This window comes from Panthera pardus, unplaced genomic scaffold (genome assembly GCF_024362965.1).
Source record: "Panthera pardus isolate Hobbes unplaced genomic scaffold, ASM2436296v1 HiC_scaffold_3, whole genome shotgun sequence".
Classification (NCBI taxonomy): Eukaryota; Metazoa; Chordata; class Mammalia; order Carnivora; family Felidae; genus Panthera; species Panthera pardus.
The window spans coordinates 36596816-36617349 of NW_026526876.1; the positions used below are offsets into that span (position 1 = coordinate 36596816).

General features: G+C 59.1%; 1 protein-coding gene across 1 annotated transcript; it reads left to right on the top strand.

The window, feature by feature from the left end:
• Nucleotides 1-1894: 1894 nt before the first annotated feature.
• Nucleotides 1895-19515, top strand: TBKBP1 (TBK1 binding protein 1). The gene is given in 12 exon segments (XM_053892525.1): nucleotides 1895-2026; nucleotides 3946-4205; nucleotides 4563-4685; nucleotides 4959-5063; nucleotides 6093-6273; nucleotides 6855-7030; nucleotides 7195-7256; nucleotides 15875-15993; nucleotides 16240-16343; nucleotides 16345-16539; nucleotides 16541-16969; nucleotides 17923-19515. Coding segments are annotated over 11 exon segments (1848 nt in total). The 5' UTR covers nucleotides 1895-2026; nucleotides 3946-3980; the 3' UTR covers nucleotides 18052-19515.
• The last annotated feature ends 1019 nt before the right edge of the window (nucleotides 19516-20534 follow it).

Below are 20534 nucleotides of genomic sequence, written 5' to 3' on the forward strand. Positions count from 1 at the left end.
GAGAACGCAATGAGATCAGGTCCTGATTGGCGGGGGTGGGCGGGTGGGAGGGTGTATTTTAGGGTCACCTAAACCAGGCCTAATCTCTGCTGGGCTTTTGCCACCAGCCATCTAGAGCCCAGGATAAACCTTTTGGCTGTCACTTAGGCCTGTACCCTGAGCGGCCCAGAAGCAGCAAGGGCGGAAAACTTATTCTGTAGAGTGAGTGCTCAGATGGGTACCTGGAACCATTACCCTTTCCAGTGAGGGAGGCTGTGCCCATTTCACAGTCAAGCTCATGCCCATCCAGTCCCCAGAGACAACCCCACACCTTGCAGCCTAGCCTCTGATCTTTTGCCTGCTCTTCTGCTTTAGAAGAGAACTTGTGCAGCAGTAAGGAAGGTGAAACCTGTCTACCCCCGGGGATTAGTGGGGTGATGGATGTCCTAGCCCGGTAGCCTTCATATCTAGAGGACAGGTGGGTTGTTCCACATGGCTCTGACAAAGCTTGTGACTCAGAGAGCAAGTGGCTGACCTGCCTTCCTGTTCTGGACTAGGAAGGAACCCATCAGGAAGAGGAGGAAGGAAGCCAGTTGAGGATCCCCTTCTTTGAAGAGAGTTCACAGTCCCTGCAGGCTCTCCTGGGAGGGGAAGCTCACCCCTAAAGCCATCTTCTCGCTACAGTGGGGCAAGATGGCTGCTGTCGCGGCTTCTCAAAGCTCACAACAAGGAAAACGCCTTTTCTTTCCTCCTCTCCCGCTTCCAGATTCATCCCTCCTCCCCCCAGGGGCCAGAAAAGTAGGCTCCAGTTCCCAGCAGCCTGAACCTTCCCTCCAGATGGGAGGCTTCACAGCTAAATGCTGAGCCTACCCCAAGCCTATAAACCTGCTTCCCTGGTTGGCCTGTCAGAAGTTAGCCAGAGTCCTTCAGAGTTTCCTCTCATCATTCAATACCTGCAGCCAAGGCTGACCATGCCTCTGCCCACGGTGTTGAATCCACCAAGGAATAATCAAAATGACTCATGAACACCTCCTGAGGATTCACCCAGCACCTTTAGTTCTGATTCCCCATTCTTCCCCCAGGGGTGCCTGGGTTGGGAAAGATCTCCAACTTTATTTAGAGAGGTTAAGTAATTTGCCCAAGGTCACACGGTGGGAAAGTGGCAAAACAAAACGAAAGGAAACGCACACAAAAACTTGTGCCTCCTGCCCAGCAGTTTGGCAAGTGCTCAAATCATCTTTGTGGAAAGGGTGAAATGTGTTATTCCTTCACTTCACTGGCCTGTGGGTGAGGGGACTGTGTCAGGGGGAGGAAAGCCGCTTCCCTTCTTAAACGAACCTCTGACCTCCTTAGTTCACTCTCACTTCCGAAGAACTTACCAAATTTAACTCTAATCTCTCCGACTAGACCCTATGGTCCGTGTCTCTATTATCAGAGCAATGCCCCCATCCCCAAGAGCAAGGAAGAGTAACTCGAGTATTTTCCTTCTCGAGAGAGCAAAGACCAAAACCCAAACCCAAATCCAAATCCAAATAAATAGCTTCACTTTCCCCCCAAATACACAGCCCCCAAGCAAACCCCAAAGCGCCACCTGAGCCCTTGCGCGGCCCGCAGGCGCCCCGACACGCGCCACGCCACGCCACACTGCGTTAGGGAGGCGTCGGGGAGGGGGCGCGGAGCGCGGGCCGGGCGCGGCGGGGAGCCGGGGGGCGCCGGGCGCGCTGCCAGGCCGCGCCGCACCGCGGGGGCTGGCCGCCCCTCGCCACGTGGTGGTGGCAGCGGCGGGGTCCCGGGCGCCTTCCCAGCTGGAGAAACCCGGAGCAGCCGGGGAGGAGGAGGAGGCGGCGGCGGCGGCGGCGGAGGAGGAGCGGGGCGGGCGGGAGGGAGGGGGGCTGGGGGGAGGGGTGGGGGGTGGGGAGAGACCCGGCGGCGGCGACAGGGCGAGAGCGGAGCGCGGTGCCAGGGGGGTGGGGGCACCGGTGCCCGTCTGGGGAGGGAGCAGGCGGAGGGGGTAAGCTGCGATTACAAGCAGGAACCGGCAGCAGCTGTGAGTCCCCGGCGGGGCTGGGGCGGGGGGGGGGGGGGGGGGGGGGGAGGGGAGCGGCGCCCGGGGCCGGCCGGGGTCGCAGGGTGGGCCGGAGGAGGCGACGGGAGGTTGGCGGGCAGTTGGCCCTGGCGGGCCGAGAGGGGAAGGGTCCGGCGCCGGCCTCCCGCGTTCCCCCTTTTCCCCCTCCGCCGCCGCTGCTCAGGCCGCACCGCCTCGGGAGCCCCTTCCCCGGCCCGGGGACCGCCGACTGGGGGCCCGGGGCTTGGCCAGCGGTGGGGGAGGGGGCTGCGTGGTCTCGGCCCCCGAGAGGGGAGGGGCGACAATTTCTGTCCGCCGAGCTAAAGGGGTTTAAAGGGCGGCTCTTAAAGGGGCCGCAGTAGGGGCCCGGGGCGGAGGAGGCACCCCCTCCCCATCCGCCCTCCGCGGCTCTCACCCGGGGCCGCCGGGCCGGGGGGGAATGCGGAGGAAGGGAGCGTCTGTCCGGGCGGCCCAGGGGACAGAGCCCCCGCCACTGGGGCTGGGCCCGAGGTGGCGGGCTGGGGGTCTGGGGGGGTGTGGTGAGCGCTGGCGGGCGGAGTTGGGGGGAGGGGATGCGCCTGGAGAGGAAGGGGTTAAAGGTGGGGCCAGCCCTACAAACACGCGCACACACTCCTTACTCACACCCGGTCACACGCGTCTCCCTGGCACTTAATGGGGGAGGTTTGGGGGGGGTGCTGGGGCCCGGGCTTGAGCCACCTTCACTCCAGGCTCCTGCTGCCCGGCTTTGGGAGGTCGCGGACCCCGCTGTCTCAACTCAGACCTCACGCCGAGCCCCCTCTCCTACGCGCACACACGCTCCGGCGCGCGCGCACACACCTCGGACATTCCCATAGTGCCTCACGTGACACACGGCCCCGAACGTGCCCACCCTTCACACACGCTCACGCACGCGTGCACACACGCGCACACACAAACACACACGGCTTCCTGGCCACTTTCCAACTCCATTCCCGACCCCCAGCCACCCCCAGCGCAGCCCTGCGAAGGCACTCATTGACTGTGACACACCTACACTCATTCACAGACACACACACTCCCCCCCACACATGCCAACCACAGACACACATTCATAAACAGGGCCAGAAGTACACACGCACCCTCTCGCGCGTACTCTTTCGGAGCCCTGAGTCATTCCTGCCCCCTCCCAGGGCTCCTCACTTCCCTGTGTGCAGGCACATTGGCGGGCTGGGGAATTCTTCGGTGGACCCTTTCCAGGGCCCCCCACCCTCTGTGTGTTCCCTCTGACGCTCTGTGAGGACTTCCTGTGGGTCCCAGATCAGGGGCCGGGAGGGCCTGGAGGGTTGCCACAACCCTGGTCTGAGTGGGGGAGGCACTTCCTTTTCCTGAACTCTGGGATCCTGCAGGAAGAAGCTGGGAAGTTGGGCGGGGGCCCCCACAGAGGACGTGCTGACAGTGGTGGGGCTGACTCTCCCAGAAGCACTGGGCCTTAGTGAGGAGCCAGGGGTGCCAGAGGCCGGGGATGAGGAGCGTGGCAGAGAGGTATTTGGGGAAGCAAGGCCTGGGGTGGAGAGGGGCTGAGGAGTGAATCAAGGCAGCCCCGTCTGGGCCCTAGCCTGGGAAGGCAGTCCTTTCCTGTCCACAGGTCTCCCTGGGTTCTGGAAGGAACTCTTCTCTGCTGCTGGCCTGGTTTACTTGTCCCTACTTGTCAGGCCCTCCCTGCCAGAAGTCTTCATCTAGTTACAGCCCCTTCCCCCAAAGGCAGCAGAGAAGAGAAAACAGGGCTGAGTAGTCTGCGGGTAGGCAGGGGTGGGAGCTTCCAAGTTTCCTCTCAGCTGGTCATAGCATTCCTTGGGCCACGTTGAGGGGTATGGGGGACAACCTCCAGGCTGCCCTCTCCACTGTTGCTCCTGCTCTCCCAGGAGGCCCAGTGGGGGCCGAGGCCCAGGCCCTTGCCATGGAGTCCATGTTTGAAGATGACATCAGCATCCTGACCCAGGAGGCACTGGGGCCCAGTGAGGTGTGGCTGGATGCCCCAGGAGACCCCTCACTGGGAGGGGACATGTGCTCTGCCTCCCACTTTGCCCTCATCACAGCCTATGGGGACATCAAGGAGCGGCTGGGGGGCCTGGAGAGGGAGAATGCCACCCTCCGCCGCCGTCTCAAAGTCTACGAGATCAAGGTCAGAACTTGGAGAAGATGGGGGTCTGGCTGTGTGTGTGTTGTGGGGGTTGGGGATCCCAGGAATCGCAAAGAGGGATCAGGATGCACACTCTTGGGAACCTGAGGGTCCCCCGTGAGAGATGTGGCTGCTTTGGATGGGAAGGGTCAGGAAAGGATCCTGAGCCAAAGGGTGGGACCTTGCATCTAAAAAAGATCTGGTTGGCGGGAGATGCCTCCAGGCCGTGTGGATCCCACTTGAGCAAGGGGAGGGAGAGGCGAGGACTTCAAGGCAGGTTGTGAGGTGGGAGCCCAATCGAGGCTGAAGCCTGGGCAGGGAGCCGGGCACCAGCTCTCCTGAGGACCTGCCTGCCCACAGTACCCGCTGATCAATGACTTTGGAGAGGAGCATGGCTTCTCTCTGTATGAAATCAAGGATGGCTCCCTGCTGGAGATGGAGAAGGTCAGCCTGCAGCAACGGCTCAACCAGTTCCAGCATGAGGTGAGTCCCTCGCTGGCCTCCCAGCCCAGACTGGGCTTCCTGGACCCCTTGCTCCAGTGTATTTCTGACAGTCCCCTCTCTCTACCCCCCCCAGCCTCTGTCTCCTTGGTCAGCGATGGCCATAGTCTTCCCTAGAATGGGTTGCAGCCTCTCCCACCCCTCTTCCATTGGGTGCTGGATGTGTGGGTGGGAGGTATGGGGAGCTGCTTGGCCCCCAAGTCAAGGATGGGCCTGACCATGGTGTGCTCTCCATCCTCTCTGGGCCCCATTCAGTTGCAGAAGAATAAGGAGCAGGAAGAACAGCTTGGGGAGATGATCCAGGCTTATGAGAAACTTTGCGTGGAGAAGAGCGACCTGGAGACAGAGCTGGGGGAGATGGTGAGGCCCAGGGAGCCGGGGGTGCTTGAGGCTGGGACCTTTGTTGTGTGATTGTGTGTGACCCCATGTGTGTGTGTTTGTGGTGTGGACCCCAGTGGGTTTGAGTGCCCGTTTGCCCTTGTGAGGGGGGGCTGAGTGTGTCATACAAGTTGTGAGTGACCCTCAGGACACCCTGGCCACGCTGGTGACAGTAGGTGACTATGTGAGTGACCCTGTCGACAGCGTGTCTCCGGGCGAATGTTTGTGTCTCGTGCTGGGTCGAGTCCGTGCGTATACACTGCGTCTGGAAGGCTGTGTGGGTGAGGGTAGAGGTAATCAGGTCTCTGTGGCTGCTGGGACTGGTCCTGGCATGTGTGTGATTCTGAGTAGGGGTATGGCCACGCGCGTGAGCAGGTGTCAGAATCAGGACACGTGGTTTCTGCCAGCTCCTACCTGTGAGTTGGGTCGAGTCACTTAGCCTCTGTCCCTCCTCCGAAAAAGGGCAAACGATAACAATACTGCTGAGTTGTTGTGGGACGTTTGTGTAAGAATGCTTCGCCTTAATAATCATAAACACTTAACATAACACTTAACTATGTGCCAGGCACTGTTGTTATCTCTTTAGATATATTTACTCATTTTAATCCTTGCAACAAACCTAAGAGGTAAGTGTGGTTATCCCCGTGTTATAGATGAGAGGTAGGTGAAGCCCAGAGTGGTTGTCACATGTGCAAATAGAACTTATTATGCTTCTGAGGGCGTAGCTATGTCTGGACTGAGGGGCTGTGTGTTCTTAGAAGTGTCCCGCAAGGAAGAGGCGTTAACTCTGACCTTGCAAGGGGCAATAGCCAGAAACATCTGCATTGCAGTTGCTGGGAGAGGAGACCTCACACTCATAGCCACTTGAGAGTGCAGTTGGGATGTGTGACCTGGGGCCTCTGCTCCGTTTAGGGGTGATGGCTTCCCAGACATGGGGAAGTCCTGGCTTTGGGGGGCCCACAGGGGTACCCTGGTCCTGTGCAGACCCTACCCCTTTGTCTCACCCTGCAGCGGGCCCTGGTGGAGACCCACTTGCGGCAAATCTGTGGTTTGGAACAGCAGCTACGGCAGCAGCAAGGCCTCCGGGACGCAGCCTTCCCCAGCCCGAGCCCCCCACCTGCCCCTGCCCCACCTTGTACTGATCTGGACCTGCACTACTTGGCACTGAGAGGGGGATCTGGCTTGAGTCACGGTGAGATCTCCGCGACCCCTGATATCCCTACCCCAGCGTCCCCTAGACTAACCCCCATTTCAGTACTACTCTGGAATTGATGGTGAGCACCCCATTATAATGTCTTATTAAATCTCTCCCATAATTACCCTATGCCTCTTTGCCACCCGTTCCCTCACTTCATCTACTCTTACGCGGTTTCTCCCACTGACACCCCCCTCTACCACCTGCTTTCTCTGGCTACCCCCATGCAATTCCTATGTGTGTCAGCAGAGGGCACCTCCACTCAGAGTCCCCCAGCCGGTCTTAACAGTGGTGATTAGCGGAGGCCAGAGGATGCTTGGAGATTTGAATGTGGCCAGGGAATCCTTTCAGGAGGCCATCTTATTTTGTCCTTGGTCTCCTAGAAGATGAGAAAAAAGCAGCTCAGGCCATCCTCCCACACTGCCCTCAGTAGAGGCCTCCCCGGGGTATTTGTCCTCTGGCTATCTTCTGGATCTCTGATGGGGCAGTCCTCACCGGTTTCAGTCTTTGCTGATCTGGGAGTCGGTGGAGGGTGCCAGCAGCTGGACCCAACCTGACATTATCCTCTCTCCTGCCAGCAGGCTGGCCGGGCCCCACACCCAGTGTGAGTGAGCTGGAGCGACGGCGTTTGGAAGAGGCTCTGGAGGCTGCCCAGGGTGAGGCCCGGGGGGCTCAGCTTCGGGAAGAGCAGCTCCAGGCCGAGTGCGAGCGGCTGCAGGGAGAGCTGAAGCAGCTGCAGGAGAGCCGGGCCCAGGTAAAGGACCCCGGCCAGCGCTCCCCGGAGGTCTGAGAGCTGCTGGAAATAGCCGTTAGAGTCCCAGGACGTCCTCCCTGGGTTTCGACTGGCTGTGGGAACGGTAAAGAGGGGGGTCTGGGCAAGGTGACATTGGCGTCTGACCTCCCGGTCTTCCTCCCTAGGATCTCGCCTCCAACCAGTCAGAGCGGGACATGGAGTGGGTGAAAAGAGTCGGGGATGATCAGTAAGTCACATCTGAAATCCTCTCCATCTTAACCCCTGTGCCCTGAGGGTGGCATTTCCCAGGTCCCTGTTTTGGGTCAGTTCTCCCCTCTGTTGTTTGGAGGGCCCCTCTTCCAGCATCAGGCCTGTGGGGTTTGGCTTGCTTGTGTGGCTCTTCATCCTTCACAGGAAGGAGGTGAGGTTCTGGGATGTGCCCCCCGCTTTCTTCTGACACCCAAGCTCGTATCTCCTTGAGGTGTCAGGGGTTGAGGCATTTCCTCAGCTGCTTTGCTGCTATGTTCTGGGTCCCCTGGTGAGTTTCTGGGCCTCTCTGAAGCCCCATTTTTTCTGTGCCAGTAACAAGGCCAGTTAGTTGGGTTAACTGCCCCCTCACTGATGAGGAGGAAGGAGGTGGCGTCTTTCAGGGTCTGTGCTTTGTTTCCCACCTCAGGAGAAAGCCGAGGCCGAGAACAGGGGCTTACCTGAGTTCTACAGCAGCCGAGAGGGGGGTTAGGACAGGCTCCACTGGGTGGCCCCTGTAGAATCTTGCTGAGAAAGAAGGGCAGCAGGAAGGAGGGAGGGAGCTATGTCAGTGGGGAGTCTAATAGCAGTGGCCTCTGGGGCAGCACTGGGCAGCAAGGGAGAGGGTGAGCGGCAGCCTGACATCAGTGAGCCTGATGCTTTTCACATCCGCACCCTGAACTCCTCCTCTCCCACTTTCTGAGAAATAGAGAGCAAACCTCCTTCCGCCTAAGCCCTCTCCCCTGAGACCAGTTGTGTGGCACAGACTCCCTACTTTCGTTGGAGGGGAAGCTTGAGGCCCAGAGAGGGACAGGAACTAACCCTGTGTCACACAGTATACGCAGCTATGGGACCCCAGGGTCCTCCTTCCCGCGGGCTTCCTTCTCACCTTCCTCCCAGCTTCTGGCTACTTGGGGATACCCCTCACCTCCCTCTGCACCCTGGGGTGAGGGCCTGGGTGGAGCTGTGATAGTTGGGGTGGGGGGCGGTGAGAACCAGTTTGTGGGAGTGGTGGGTGGGATCCCTCAGCTAGGCTGCTGAGGAGTGTTGAGGGCTCCTGTGGAGAGGGTCTGCCTTAGCTCGTGGCTGAGGTTCGGAGCCCATCCTAGCCCATGTGCCCAGACCCAGAACACACACACACACACACACACACACACACACACACACACACACACACATTCTAGAACCCTAGCTTGCCTCAGAAGTTATACTGTAGGGCTCTTTATGGGTCACTGAGTCCAGCCCCCTCTTAGCAGACCGGCAGTGAAGGCTCCCTCCAACCGGTTAAACCCAGAGAAAGGACTTTTTTGGCAGGGCTGGAATCTGAACAGCCAGACTTTGAATCCTTCCAGGGATGCAGAGTGGCTTTGCTTTAATGACTTCACCTCTGTGGCCCCAGGTATCCTTCATGGGCTCAGAGGTCAGTCATTAATGAGAGGTGTGAGAGGAAGGCGTAGGGGGTGGAGGGCCAGAGAAGGAGTGGAGGACCCCAAGGGACCAAAGCTGTATGTGAGTGAGTGAAGGAGAACTCCCATAAGGTGCCTTTGGAGGTTGGATCATCCATGCTGCCATTGGGGCCAGAACAGCCTCTTTCCCTTCCCACCCCCAAGGCACCTGCTCCACCCAGCTCCTTTGGCCACAGTGGCTTTGCCCAGGGGCTGGCCAGACCACTCTTACCAGAGGTGACCTCCAGCTCCTCCCCTCCGTCCTCACCGTTGGGACTCTGCATGGGTGCCTCCTGGACCTCTCTCCCCGGTGCCAGTCAGGCTCTGCCTGCCCCGCCTCACACTTTTCAGGCAGAGCATCTCTGGACAGCCCCAGCTTGGCAAGAGTTAATTCTCAGAGGAAGTCCTCACTCCCCCGGCAGTTTTATTTTCTTATAAACTCAGCTCCTTTTGGTAATTGCTTCCCGAGTGTTCCCTCCCCTGTCCTCCCACCTGAGGCCTCAGTCACCTGCTCTCAGCTCACTTTCCCCCACCAGCCCCTCCTCTTTCTTCGACTTGGTCCAGACCCTCCAGGCGAGTGGGAATTTTACCTGTGGGCTTTCCCAGGAGAGGAATGCAGGGCTGGGTTATCCAGATCGGGGTAAGACAGCTGAAGAGGGGGTCAGAGAGATTCCTGAATCCAGGCCACCCCTAATGTGGGAGTCGTGTGTGTTCCTGAAAGTACTTACCTGTCTCAGTCTGGACCCCTCCAGGGCAGCCAGTTTTATTGTGGGAGTCCTGGCTGTACAAAGGCCCCCCTCGTAGTGCCCTTGCCCCTGTTAATCCCCACCCCACCGCACAGTGGTCCTACTGGTACTAAGTGGACAGGCCTGGGAGGCAGCCCTGGCCCCAAGGATTCCAGTCCCTCCCATCCCAGCCCCCAGCCCACCAGCTCCAGTCGTCAGTGTTCCTCCAAAAGTGGGCACCCCGACCAGGCCACTCTGCCACCTTCCATGGCTGACCTCTGGGCAAGATTGCCCCGCTGTTTGCTCAGCCCAGCACCTGGTGGCTGGTGCCCAGGGGATAGATTGTCCCAGAAGAAGAGCTGCTGGAGGCCAGTCAGGGGCCAAAAGCAAGGATGAGGGAGGAGAGGCAGTGGAGACCAGCCTGCTCCTTAGGATGTGCAGGGAGGTAAGGACCCTGGGGGGGGGTCTCAGCCGAGGTGGGGGGGTGCAGAACCCACGGCCCCCTCCCCTCTGAGCCCAGCTCAGAGTCACAGGTCCTGAGTGTGGCCTTTCTGAGGGTGTGGCTAGTGCTGAGGGTGGAGGGGAAATTGTGGAGAGGGGGTTCCTTAAGGGGGCTGAGGGCTCAGGCGGGCTGACTCAGTGAAGGGGGTGAGGGCCCAGTGAAGGAGGGGAGCCCCCCTGTGAGAAGACGGGGGCTTAGTATGAGTGATGAGGGAGAGAACGATAGGGCTTGCTTTTTTTCCCCAACGTGGGGGGCTCAGTGTTGCAGCCCTGGCCCTTTTCCGCCCCCCCCCCCACCCCTCTCTCCGCCCACAAGCCTCTGCGTGGGCTGCGGTTAGTGGTGGGGGAGAAGTGTGAACTCGGAGAGAGAGGATGGAAACTCTGCACAGAGGTCAAGGGCAGTGTGGGGTGGGTCAGGACGGAAGTCGGAGACCCCCGTGTACCCTGAGCTTAACTTCATGCCCCAGAACCAGCAGACCCAGGGCCTCCCCCTTCACGCTTCTCACCCTCCCTACTTCCTTTCTTTCAAATTTCCTTCAGCCAAGGCAGGGGTGCTCACAGGAATTAACCCCTGAGCACTTGCAGCCTTGGGACTCCCCGAGGGTGGGGAGGGGCTCGGAAGGTGAGGCCCACCACTCCCACCTGATTGTGGTCTGAGGGATTGGTGGGCTTTGAATCTGCCTCTGCCTCTGCTTCTTCCTTTGCTAGGAAGGCAGAGAGCAGCTCTTACCCACACTCTCTCCCTAGAAGGGAAACTGCACATCCTCTCCTCCTCGTTCTTAAACCAAAGCCATTGAGCTGGTTGGCGTCTCCAAAGAAGGATCAAAACGGGTTTCTTTCTTTCTCTTGGGCATATTCCCAACTCTTCGTCCATATGCCAGACACCACGGAAGGCGGTTTACCTACACCATCTCATTTCCTTCTCACAGAAGATGTGGTGACAGTTCTGTCCCCTTTTAGTGCTGAGCAAACTGAGGTACAAAGAAGTGAAGTACTTAGAGAAGTTCAGCGCGAAGTTAAGTGCGAATACCCCGCAGGCCCTCAGCAGATGGGGCGATAGTACCTCTGTGGTGTTTCTCTGGTTCAGGTTCTTCCTCAGGTAGGAGGGCCCTTCTGGGAGGGGTGACCAGTGAATTATTGGCCCAACCTGCTCAATTTTGAAAGTGGAAATTTCAGTATGTTAAAATGTCAGAATCTTAGTAATTCTGCCAGGGCCGCTAGTGGGAGCCAGGACGGTCCGGGGCAAGTTGGGATGCCTGCCTCCCCCCCTCCCCACCCCCCCGGCCCCCCACCTTGGTTCCCAGTCCCACTGTGAGTGCTCAGCTTGGCTGTGTCTGGGGAGGCTTTCTTGACACTGTGAACTTCTAGCTGTGCTGGGAGCATGGCAGGGGCTGCCATGAAGAGCCGGGCTCTGGGGACCGCAAGTCATAGCTGGTCGAGGAGAGTGGAGGGGCTCAAGGCGCCTAAAAGGAAGTGGTACAGCAGTGGGTTGTTGCAGAGTGACTTCCTCCTCCCCTGGCCCGCAACCTCAAGTCCGCTCCACGGCCCGGTGCCTGTGGTTCCCTCCCCGAGGGTCGGGCGGGAAGGCTGCTGCTGGGTGTGCCCGTGGGTGGTGGAAAGTTTGGTCCCTAAATTCCCCCACGAGAGTGAGGTGGCCGGGGACAGCTGGGGACGGCAATGGGCAAAGAGGGAAGAGCCGGGAATGCTGGATTTCTGTTTTCCTCCTGATTCTGAGTCAGCTGGTGATTCTGACCACATGACCAGCTCGGATGCTGACCCCAATCCTAACCCTAATGCCGATCCCACCCCCGAGACTTGAACCCTGCCCCTCATCCTGTCCCAAGCAGTGTCCACAATCCTGACAGGAAATGAACTACCAACCCCAGCCCTCATCTGACCCTGACCCCAGCCTCGATCCTGACCTCAAGGCCATCCCTAGTTCTAATCCCGTGGCCCAACCACTGGCCCTCACTGTGGCCCAGCCCAGCAGAGGCACCCAGTGAACTTCCCTGGGGAAGATGCCACAGGGTCTGTGTGCCTCACAGCTGGTTCGGGGTAGAAAGAGCCCCTTTCCAGAGCAGGGTGCTTCGGTCTCTAACCTTCCTCAGCTCAGTTGCTTTATCAATCACAGTGAAGATTATTGTTTCTAGATGAAAATTTGAGATCCCCGAATTATTCATGGAAAGAATGAATGAAAGGATAAGTCAATGAAGGGTGGAAAGACTTGCAGTGGAGGGAGCCTTCCTTCCTGCCAGCTCTGCCATTTGCACTCTGGCTCCTCCGAAGGTGCCAGCTCAGCAGGCTGAGGTGCCAAAAGCAGGTTTGAATCTCCGCTCTGTGACCTTGAGCCAGCTTCTTAACAGCTCCGATCCCCCACATATGTCTGGCACCTTCCTCTCCCCTCCCAGGGCAAGGGTGGTGATGCCCAGGCTACTGTAAAGCTCCCCAGCTCCCTCTCCTCCTGCTCCTCCTCCTCCTCCTCCTCCTCCTCTTTCTCTTTCCCTTCTGCTACCTTCCTGTCTCTCCTTCCTCCCTTTCCTGATCATCTTGGAAGGCAGCATATAGCCTAATGGTCAGTAGCCTGGACTTTACAGTCCAGGAGGCCAGGGCCCAGTTTCAGCAACTCCACTGCTACTAGGCTTTATGACTTTGCAAGCCTCAGGTCTCTTATCTAGAAAATGGAGATCATAGTGGCAACACTGTAGGGTTGTTGAGAAGATTCAGAAAAGTTCTTTAGCATAATGCCTGGCCTATGGTAAGCGCTCATAAAGGCTATCTACCGTTCTTTTCTCTCTAGGTCTCTCCCAGGTTCTGAGAGACTCAGAACTTTCTCTCATAATGTAAGCAATCGGGAAGTGCCCAAATTTAGCCATCTGCTGCCGTTCACCTGACCCTTCCCAGACAGTCTCGATGGTGGAAAATAGCATTCAGGTGTGGGCCAGGAAGCCAGGAAATGGAATGTGTGTTCAGGTGCATGTGTGCAACCCTTGGTTGTGTAGTGCAGTTGAGATTTTTTCCATTGAATTGGCAGTGTTTTCTAATGTGAGTCATTCAAGTCGTTAGTGTATTTAGCACCCTGGGCCTGAGCATCTTGAGGTGGGAAGAGGCGCCTGATGAAGGGGGGAGGTCCTGAGGGCCCCACCACCTGGCCCAGGGTCCTAGGGGTCTTTGTGAGGCTGCCTGGGGCTCCAGGAGGACAATAGTCACTTGCCCTCCCCCATCCCACTCCCCCTGCCCCACACCTGGTCAAAGCTGGGGGAAGGTCTGGGTGGTCTGGGCCAGGGGCTTCTTCCTTCCATTTCCTGCTGTCCTGTTTTTCCATGAGGAGGGTGCCAGGAGCAGGGCGGTAGAAACTGGGGTAGCTCCTGACAAGGGGAGGAAGGCATGTAGGGGAGAGATAGGGGCCTGGGAACTGAGTGTGGCAGGTGAGATCTCTAAGGCTGGGTGTGAAGGCGACGACCTGTATCTGTCACCTGAGATACAGCAGTGAAGGCGGATGGGGAGAGAAACTTGCAGCTGCTTGGCCAGAGAGGGCGCTCCATCAGTGCCCTAAGAGCCCCTCCTGCTCCCACCACTCAGGGGTCAGTATGATGCTCTCAAGCCCCCAGTCTGATAGGGGAGACATAGCTCCTGCACTCAGTCTGAAGCGGGGAGCCTGTCATTGGAGAGTCCCCAGTTTAATGTGGGACACACAGGCTAGATCCTCCTGTCTGATGGGGAAGATGCCATTTCTTCCCACAGACACATGAGATCAAAGCCGGGGAACACAGGACATATAACACAAGGGCTGAGATGTGATGCGGGGAACACAGGACATATAACACAAGGGCTGAGATATGATGGGATTGAGGGCTGCAGCGTCTTGGCCAGAGTTCGTCCCCCAAGGGACTCCTTCCTCTCTGCTCCTGTCCATCCCTGTGTACCCTCAGATGGGTAATGAGTGCTCCCTCTCCCTGGGAAGTGGGCTTGCCCCCCAGAATCCCAGCCTCTTTGCAGTAATTTGGCTTTGGCCCAAATGAGTTAAAAATAGTTTTGTTGTGGGAGGGGCTGTTGTCTCCCCCATCACCCAGCTCACCCCAGGATTAGCAAGAATCAGCCAGCAAGCAGACAGCGCAGAGCAAGGGAGCTCGGTCATTATCTACCCTCTGCACCTCGGCTTTTCCTGCCCTCTGAAGCCCTAACCTCATGACTTCCCCTGCTCTCCTCCAGGGTCTCTCTCTCTCTCTCTCTCTCTCACACACTCTCTCTCTCTCTCTCTCTCTCTCTCTCTCTCTCTCTCTCTCTCTCCCCCCCCCCCCCCCCGTGTCTCTCTCTGTCTCTCTCACCCTCTAGTACACTGTTCCTCATGCTCATACTGGCCTCGCTCTTACCTGCACTCCCTCCTGTCCACATGCATCCTCTCTCCCATCTTCAGGATGGGGACAGGGCCCACAGGGTCTGGACACCTGCCCCTCCATTCATGCCCAGCACCCTACAGCTCCAAGAGCAAGAGCGCCTCCCCTGGGAGGAGATCCATCTAGAGTGGCTGAGTCTCTGCCTGCCACTCCCCTCCAGCTCAGCTCCAACTTCCACAAAGCTCTGGAGTCCCTTCTGGACTTGGTAAGGGGGTGGAGACATCAGAGGAAACAAAAACCGCTGTCTCCCAGGCTCTGTCCAAGCCCTGAACAGAGATGAAAGCAGTGACCCAAGGCGACGCAGAGCTGCCTGTGAGGTCTGGAAGGGCTCCCTGGAGGTATGCAGCCCAGGCTGGGAGAGGGGAGGGGCAGTGCAGAGAGAGATTACCTTCCGTAGTTCTGGGTCAAAGTGACCCGCAGAGAAAGGAAGAGAAAAGGAAGTGGGTTAAGTCTTGGCTAAGTTCAGAGTCTGTTCCAGCTCCATGCAGGTGGGTGCCCAGGAGGAAGTGGGAGGAAGAAAGGGAAGCAGAAAGGCACATGGATTGGGAGGTTCAATTCATTCTTCACTTCCTGAACATCTACTGGGTACCAGGCCTGGGCAAGGCGCTGGGAATATAAATACAGCCACATAATGCTCCCTTTCGAGGAACTCCCAGGGCAGTTCCAGAACAAGACAACTTCTGTAAGTGCTTATTGTGGGGGCGCCCTCTGGAGGTGTGCAGTACACGGCGGCTGTTCACAAAGATCTCCACCTAAAGGGCTCCCTGGAGGCCCTGGGAGGTGCAAGACTGAACACTCAGAGGCAGCTCTGAGGTGAAAGCAAGGGCAGTGGACCTGAAACTTGGCTGACTTGGGTTCAAGTTTACCAGGTGGTTCCTCTGCCGAACCAGAAGGCTGTGTCTTCACTTATGGAACGGGGGCTCCTCTTAGGCTGTACAACACTGGTCCCCCGTCTTCCCAAGGTGAGGACTCCTCATGGATCCCCTGCCCCCCAACACCACAGATTGCACCTACACTTTTACTGGTTGGTCTTTGAGAAAATTCACAGTAACGAAAGCTACTATAAATTCGGCGCAGTTTTTTTTTTTTTTTTTTTTTTTGATGAATCTGTGTTTTATTCGTCACCACAGCTTCTGGACAGATTAGAAAAATGTTCACACATCCCTGAATCAGATGTGCTCAGGCCATAGACTATGCTTGATGAACACATGGATTCAGGGACCCCCTGGAATCACTGAGCTCCCCAGCCTCAGCCTTATAGTCTGGGAGCCACTGCCCTAGCCCCAGGTAAGGTTCACTGGGAAGAGAGGGAGGCTCCCTGGAAGAGGTCGTGTTGGAGGTAAGAACTTAAGGCCAAAGAGAATTCTGCAGCTGGGGTAGGAGAGCCCTGGAGGGAAGGGAGAGCCAGCTGCTCGGGCACAGCCAGTTCTCCCTCCACGCGGTGACAGTAAGCCCCCTTCCCTTCTCCTCTTCTTCACCCGCTGCCTTCTGACCTCAGGGTCAGGGCAGGCTGGCGTCCAGCCTTGACTGGGCGGGGGCTGGGGTGTCCTTCAGGGTGAATTTGGCGCTGGCTTACACGGAGCTGACAGAGGAGCTGGGCCGGCTTCGGGAGTTGAGTTCCCTGCAGGGGAGGATCTTGAGGACTCTGCTGCAGGAGCAGGCCCGGAGTGGCGGTGAGAGGGGGCCTGGAAGGGGCGGCCCGGAGCTGGGTCCCAAGGGGGGGGGGGGTAGCTGTGGCTACCATCTCGCGTCCTGGGGCCACCCCTGCCTTCCTTTCCCTGCCGGGTCGTTTTTCACCCGCTCGCGTTCCGAGGAGAGAGGGTAGGGTGGGCGTCGGGCGCCGGCACGCCCATGGCTCCCCAGTGCTGACGCCTTCTCTCCCCACCACTGCCCTTCCCCTCGGCTTGCTTCTCTTCCAGGCCAGAGGCACTCGCCTCTGTCGCAGCGCCACTCCCCGGCCCCCCAGTGCCCCTCCCCGTCCCCGCCCGCCCGAGCGGCGCCCCCGTGCCCCCCGTGCCAGTCCCCCCGCCCCCCAGCGCCGCTCCCCCGGGCCCCCGTGCCCCTCGCCCCAGCAGCGCCGCTCGCCGGCCTCGCCCTCCTGCCCGTCGCCCGTCCCGCAGCGCCGCTCGCCGGTGCCGCCGCCGTGCCAGTCTCCCAGCCCGCAGCGCCGCTCCCCGGGGCCCCCCACCTGCCCCGCCCCGCAGCCCCGGCCCCCGCCGCCCCCCGCCGCCGGGCGAGAGGACGCCGGCCGAGCGCGCCTACGCCAAGCCGCCCAGCCACCACGTGAAGGCCGGCTTCCAGGGCCGGCGCAGCTACTCGGAGATGGCGGAGGGCGCGGGCTACGCGGGGGCCTCGCCGCCCTGGCTGCAGGCCGAGGCGGCCACGCTGCCCAAGCCGCGGGCCTACGGCGGCGAGCTCTACGGGCCCGGCCGGCCGCTCAGCCCGCGACGCGCCTTCGAGGGCATCCGGCTGCGCTTCGAGAAGCAGCCCTCCGAGGAGGAGGAGTGGGCCGTGCCCACCAGCCCGCCCAGCCCCGAGGCGGGCACCATCCGCTGCGCCTCGTTCTGCGCGGGCTTCCCCATCCCAGAGTCGCCGGCCGCCACCGCCTACGCCCACGCCGAGCACGCGCAGTCCTGGCCGTCCATCAACGTGAGTGGGGCGCCCGCTTGTCACCTGAGGGCCGGCCGCCTGCCTCGGCCCCCGGCCCCTCGCCTCTCAGGGGCAGCCTAGGCCCGTTACTTCTCTCTCCGGGCCTTTTGCTTGCGTAGGTGGGGCCTGCACCGTTACCTCTCTCTCAGGGCGGCGGTTAAGGGCATGGGCTTCAGAGTGACAGTCCCAGCTTTGATCCGGGACTTCACCGCTTAGCAGCTGTGGGACCTCGGACAGGTCACTTATCCCACCTGATCCTCAGTTGTCGTATCTGCAAAATGAGGGCAGTGATTATATGATCTAATTCCATTGGAGGGTTCCTAACAGGGAGGCAGTGAGCCCGAAGCCCTCTCCTGTTAGACTGGTGATGGAGGCCGTGCTGACTGCCACAGGTCTGGGGCCCACACAGGGCCAGGCCTGCTCATCCAGTTCCCTCCATCTGGTCTCAGAGCCCCTGCTCTTTTCCGGCTGTCCTAGAAGACAGCCTATCTCAGGGCTCTATCATTTCCCTGAAATAATGAGTTTCCCGAATGTCAGAGCCAACCCTTGCCACCTGGAAGGACCAAAATATATTCTAAAGCCAGACAGAAAATTATTTTTGGGTTGTACATTGTTTGGGATTATCCATTGCTTTGAGTTATCTGGGAGCTGTGTCTTAGTCACTCTGGGGGCATGTCTGGGTCTTGGCTTCCCTCATTACCGTAGATGACCTGGCAGGCTCAGCATACGCACCTCCTGGGGCCATAGGCCCTGGGTTGGGGGAGTGGATGCTGAGCTGGTGGGAGGTGGGCAGGGAATGGGGAGAAGGAGGAGTGGTGCTGGACAGAGGGTGACCAGACCCTTTCTGCATGCTGCAGCCCTCCCTGCCCTGGGTCTCGGGAAAGGGCAGGCTGGGCTGTGGGGATCGTGAGGGAGGGCTGGGGACCCTAGGTGACTCCCCTCTCTCTCCACAGCTGCTGATGGAGACAGTGGGCTCTGACATCCGCAGCTGCCCCCTCTGCCAGCTAGGTTTCCCTGTTGGGTACCCGGATGATGCCCTCATCAAACACATTGACTCCCACCTGGAGAACAGCAAGATCTAGGGTGCCTCCCCCACCCCCTGGCTGTTTCTCCATCTTCTCTCATCACCCCCACTCACTCACTCACTTTGAATGCTGCATGAATCTCGTGGGGGGCCCTTGCCCCTTGCGACCCCCAGATACCTCCACTAGCTACCGAGTCAACGTGTGTGCCGTCTTCCCTGGTCCAGGCACCACTCAGCCCTGGCTCTTCCTGGAAGGCCAGCCGAGGCTGTCCCCAGCTCCCTGGCTTCCACTGGGGAGGTGGGGGTCTGGGCTGAGATGGGGAGGGGCGTACCCCACCCAGCCTCTCTCTCTGCCTTTCTGTTCTCAGACAGGGTTGGATCCGTCGCCACCCGCCTGCCCGCCTGCCCGCTGCTTGGGCCTGGGGGAGGGGGAGGGTATCAGAGGACTCCAGGAGCTCCCCTAGCCACTCCCCGGATGTCCATCTTTCTCAGGCTGTGCTCTGTCCAGGGAGCGCCTCCCTGTGGGGTCCCAGAGCCTGCCTTGCACACTGATGCCAGTTCCTCCGTCCCATGGCCAGCTCCGGGCTCTTGGCATGGGCCCCTCCCCCTTGGGGGAAGGAGGCATCTTGTTTCTTGCCATTCCCTGCAGGCCGGTCTTGTTCTCCTCTGCTCCCCTGGGGAATAAGGAGGGTGGGAGAGGAGAGGGAAGACCCTGGAGGACTGGAGGGATTCAGCCTAAAGAGGCTGCCCTGAGGGTGGGGATGAGAGGCGGGGGCCATCCTGCAACTTGACCCTCAGGCCAGGGGAGTATCTGTGCTAGCCTCCCAGGCCCCTGCCTCCCCCTGGAGCCCCTAGCACCAAGACACAGATTGTTAAGACAGATGCTCCCCTTCACCCTTACCCCTCTCGAGTCCCTGACACCACAGGTGCCCTGGAGCCCGTGTGTGACTCGGCCTCTGATAGCTGGGTGGGTGTCATCATCCCTGCCTCCCAGGCCAGAACCTGTGGATGGGCCCAGGGTGCTGTTGGAGATCAACTTCAAAAGAGCTAACCCCCTTCCCACACCCCAGCGACCCACATTCCCTCTGTGAAATCTACCTCAGAGTCGTACCCTCAGAAGGATGGGTAAGCAGGAGGCCAGGGGGTCCCCAGGGCTGAGGTGGGGAGCTTCCTATGGCAAGAGCCTGCTGCCCCACGATGAATCCAACCCCCCCACTGCGAGCCTTTCCCAGGTCTCAGCCCCGGGCTGGTGGCAGTGGGCGCTACCGTCAGTGCATGTACCATTCTGATCCAACACTTCCAGGCACCCCCGCCTCCTCACACCCCTCCCCTCCTCAGTGCAGGGGAGTGAAGAGGTGTATCAGGCAGGAAGGGGCCAAGGACTCCAGAGACACATGGCATTGTACCTTGAGTGTTCCCCCAGGGAGGGGAAATGAGAAGGGGGCCTGGAGAGGGGAGGTGGGGGCCCCTGAGCTCTCTGAACAAGTTTAAAGTCCAAATAAAACTTACCTGTTCCATCTGCTCTTGGTCTGTGCCCTCCGTGGCTGGGGTGGGGAGAAAACCCTTGGTCGCGGGAGGTCTGGCAAAACCCCAGGAACCACAACTATGGCAGGGTGGGCCATGTTTTCTTTATTTTGATGTTTATTTATTTTGAGAGAGAGTGAGAGCAAGGGAGGGGCAGAGAGAGAGAGAGGGAGGGAGAGAATTCAAACAGGCTCCATGTAGTGCCAAGCCCGCCTCGGGGCTCGAACTCACAGACCAGGAGATCATGACCTGAGCTGAAATCAGGAATCGGCCACTCAACTGGCTGAACCACCCAGGCACCCTGACATGGAGTGTATTTAAAAGAGATCCGGAGCAGTAGAGGGTGTCTTTGTGACAATGCAGCCAGCCACCCAGCCCTGAGCAGTTGTCTGGGGCTCGAGTTTTCCCTCCCAGCAGGTCTGGCAAGTAGAGGTTCTGAAGCCTGGGGGCTTCAGCAGCAGCTGTTTCTTCATCAAATGATTTTTGCATGCCAGGAACCAAGCTGGGCCTCTAAGAGAAAGAACATCCGTGTTCCATGTCCTCGTGGTTCTGAGAGCAGGAGAGGGACTGGACCCCAGGCTCAGCAGCTGCCTTGAAAGCCCCACAGACTGGGAGGTCAAAGCCAGGCCATGAACCTGTGACTTCTGCCCCAGACGGGGCGGTGCCCTCTGTGTGCAGGAAAGGCCTCAGCTGTATTCACCAACTCTGGGTGCCTTTCATTTCCATGTGACCCTTTCAGGCCCAGGATTCACTTAAAAGGCTGGAACAGTTGCTCATCGAAGTCCCAAGGCTCAGCTCCAGATGCAGGATTCCTCCCCATTCAGCACCAAGGTCCAGACCCCAGTGGGGAGATGGCCCAGCTTCCCCTGCTCCTCTGTTGCAGTTAACGACTACAGCTGGCTTCTAAAAGTCCTTCCAGCCTTGATTCCATCTGCAGCCAAATCCTGAGTGCCAGGAAAGGTGAGAATAGCCATCCCTATGGGACATGGCTTCATAAGCCATAGGAAAGAAGGTTCC